The 3864-nt window shown below is 41.2% G+C and overlaps 1 protein-coding gene across 1 annotated transcript; it reads right to left on the minus strand.

Moving 5' to 3' along the window:
• Window positions 1–1831: 1831 nt before the first annotated feature.
• On the minus strand, window positions 1832–3049 carry LOC100619514 (olfactory receptor 51M1-like). Its single transcript, XM_016422594.2, has one exon. It carries the CDS (start codon window positions 2863–2865, stop codon window positions 1927–1929), a length of 939 nt encoding a protein of 312 aa, XP_016278080.2. The 5' UTR covers window positions 2866–3049; the 3' UTR covers window positions 1832–1926.
• Between the last annotated feature and the right edge of the window lie 815 nt (window positions 3050–3864).

The raw sequence follows: 3864 nt of genomic DNA on the forward strand, positions 1-3864 counted from the left end.
ACTTTGTGTTTAGCCTTTGTAGCACTTACTTTGGGTCTCCAGCACCCACCTTACTGCCTCTACCATAGTAAAACCTTGGTAAATGATAGTTAAATCAGTTTGAATTGGGAGCCAGGAACACAAGAGCTCTGAGATTAAGTCCCATTTCAGCTTGTGATGATAACAGAGTAGAGGCTATTTATTGTATGGGATGGAAGGGCTGCCACCTGGCAAGGTTTTGCCTCTCTTGCATGCATTTTATCACAGAAGCTAGCTCCTTACTGAAGCATTCATGTGGTGGTCAGTTTGTCTTATTTTGATTTTGGTAACCATGGAAAGAGTTCTCTCCCCCAAATCAGCTGCTGCACCTTCAGCCATCGCACAGTCTTACATACTCAGGCTGATAATATACATTCTGCTTCTTCCACCTCCCAGACCCCACCTGACCCACAAGGAAATATTTACAAGTTTACTATGCCACATATAGGTTATACATTTAGTTATAAAAGTAACATAGTCATATTGTTGTTTAGTTGTTACAACTGTGTCTGATTATTTCTGACCCCATTTGGGGTTATCTTGGCAAAGATACTGAAGTGGTTTGTCATTTCCTTCTCCATCTCATTTTACAGATGAGGAAACCGAAGCAAACAGAGTTAAGTGAATTGCCCAGGGTCACACAACTAGTAATTGTCTGAGGTCAGATGTGAACTCACAAGAAGGTGAGTCTTCTTGAATCCAGGTCCTACACTCTGTGTACACCCAGTATGCCACCTAGCGGACCTAATCATAGCTGCATACAGTTCCCACTAATCTTCCCCAGCTGAGTCTGAGACCAATTTCCTGATCTGGCCCTCTGGCACGAGTCATAGATTTAGAGCTAGAAGGGATCTTTGAGGACCTCAAATCCAATCCCTTCATTTTACAGATGAGGTAACAGGCACTGAAGGGTTAACTTGACTAAAGTCACCCATTTAGTAAATATCTCATATGAGACTTGAATCCAAGTCTTTCAGATGGCAGGTGTAAAATTCTCTCCATTGTACTACCCCAATGAGTCTTCTATAGTACAAGAATTCCTGGTCTACTCCAGAGCCTAGGCTCTGTGCTTGGACAAGTTCAATAACTCTGCTTTGTTGTGATCAAAGGTAATAAGAGGACAAGTCCCTGAGAGAGCTTTACTTGCTTCGTGTAGACTTTTTAAAAAAGCTGAATGTCAAGAGACACTTACAGAACCATGACTTGAGAGATCTGAGCCCGGGGACCATGCTGACCACAGATTTAAAAAAAATGAATTGGCAGAGGAAAAAAAGGACAGTTTCTTCAGTAGCCCAGGGAGCCTGAGGAGAACTTAGCCAAATGAGTGGGAGAAAATGATTAATGTTAGAGGGAACTAGAGAGAGAAGAAAGGTGGGTAGAGAATGGAATGTTCTGAAGAGACCAGAAGGGAATCCAGGTTAGAAGATTTCAAAATAAATCTTATTTGAGTTGGAAATAGTTAATATCTGTGTATGTCTCTCTTTGTGATACTGTCCTGGATGGTTTGCCCTGAACTTATTCTATGTTCCATACCATATAAACTTAAATATTTTCAAGGGAACTAAAGATACTTAGATCAGAGCTATGCCAGAAATGAGCTAAATCCAGTGCTTCTAGATATATCTCAATGAAAGTATGAGCCATGATATTATTATTGCTGTCTCTGGGTTTTCAATTGGTCCATCTGTCCAAAATGGAATGTTACATTTTGTTTTATGGTTACCTGTTATTGGTGTTTTATACCAGAGATTGTTTACTAAATAATTTTTTTTAATTCTCTCAGGATAGAACTCAATGACTAGTACCCAATAGAAATTTAATAAACATTTGTCCAACAACAAAGTAGAAAAGAAATCATAATCTGCCCCACTCCCAAGAAGGCTTCCATTGACCCTAATATGTAGATCTCTATTTGAGTCGCACCATGAGTTTGACAATTGCCCGGCGAATCTCCTTGGTTTTGATGCTATAGATGATGGGGTTGAGCATGGGAGGCACAAACAGGTAGATGTTAGCCATGAGGAGGTGGACAACAGGTGAAGCATGCTTTCCGAAGCGGTGTACTAAAGACAGCCCCACCATGGGCACGAAGAAGACCAACACGGCAGTGAGATGTGAGGTACACGTTTGAAAGGCTCGTAGCTGCTCTTCTCGGGAGGCCAGACCCATCACAGCGTGAAGAATTAGTGCATAGGACAGGGCAATGAAGACCAGATCAAGAACCACAGTGAATACCACCAGGGTCAATCCATACAGATTATTAAAGGTGGTATCCGCACAGGCTAGGCGGATCACATCCTGGTGTAGACAAAAAGAGTGTGAGAGAGTTCGACATCCACAATATGGAAAGGCTTGGAGGAGGAGAACAATTGGAAGCAGAGCCACAGGACCCCTAAGGATGATGGCAAGGCCAGCCTGAGTTACTCTTTGACCTGTGACAATGACTGAGTACCGCAATGGGCAACAGATGGCCACAAAAAGGTCGAATGACATGACAAGGAGCACAGCAGACTCCATGAAGGAGAAGGAGTGGATACAAAACATCTGGAACTGACAGGTGCCAAAATAGATGTCCTGAGTCCCAAGCCAGAAAGTGACCAGTGTGGTGGGCAGTGTGGACACCGAGAGGCCAAGGTCATTGAAGGCTAGCAGTGAGAGGAGGTAGTACATGGGGGTATGGAGATGAGTGTTTGTCTTAATAATGAACAGGATGAAGCAGTTGCCCAAGATGGCCACCAGATACATGAGGCAGAAGGGGATAAGGATCCAGTGTTGAATGGCCTCCAAACCAGGGAAACCAATAAGGTAGAAAGAAGGTCGGAAATGGGTGGCATTGATAAGGGACATAAAGTGAGAAATGAAGAAAAATTGGGACTCTTTCTGGAGAACAAGCTGAAAAGAAAACCAACAGGTATGGTTACTTATTAACAAGAGGCAAATCAGAATCAGAGCTCATTCTTTGTCTTCATTTACATTTGCATCACAATTCCTCCTTAACATCTACCAATCCCACCATAAACAATGCCTTCTACCAGACTGATATCATCTGACCACCTGGCTCTTTCAATTCCACCCCTTCTCTCTCTATGATCTGTGAGCTGTATAAGCAAATCTTATAAGATTCCCTCATCCCTTCAGCCACTAGATAACAGTAAAATCCAATGCTAGAGTGGATTTGAACTTTTATTTTCTATACATAGAATTTCAAGTTTCATAAATAAACATTCTCTTTTTAAGAAAAGAAATAATAAAGTTTTGGGAGGTGATAAATATATGGTGGGAAGGTTGAGTGAAAAATTTGGTCAGAAAAGAGTATTTTTTTTCATCCCATTCTTTTTTCCTATTTCATCCTTGATCTAAAAATCCTGAATCTCTACAACTCAGTATGGGGTTAATTTTGGACTCAGTAAAATGTAGCTAAGATTTTATGCTTCAATGTCTAGCCTTTATCTATCTATTGATGCAAAATCACAATAGACTATCTAACACAATACTAGTATGTAGTGATGATTTATGTATGGTATCATCTTCCCCTTTAGAATATAACCTGCTAAAGGAGATCAGGGATAGTTTTTGCTGTTTCTTTTTATCCTAAGTACTTAAAATAGTGCTTGGCACACAGAATGCACATACTAAATACCTGTTGGTTGATGGACTGATTATAAATAACATTCTCTCAAATTAAAAAAAAAATGTATAACCCTTACCTTCCATCTGGCAGAAGAGTGGTAAGGGCTAGGCAATGGGGGTTAAATGACTTGCCGAGGGTCATGCAGCTGGGAAGTGTCTGAGGTCAAATTTGAACCCAGGACCTCCCATCTCTGGACCTGGCTCTCAATCCACTCC

The sequence above is a fragment of the Monodelphis domestica genome, chromosome 4 (assembly GCF_027887165.1).
Source record: "Monodelphis domestica isolate mMonDom1 chromosome 4, mMonDom1.pri, whole genome shotgun sequence".
NCBI lineage: Eukaryota > Metazoa > Chordata > Mammalia > Didelphimorphia > Didelphidae > Monodelphis > Monodelphis domestica.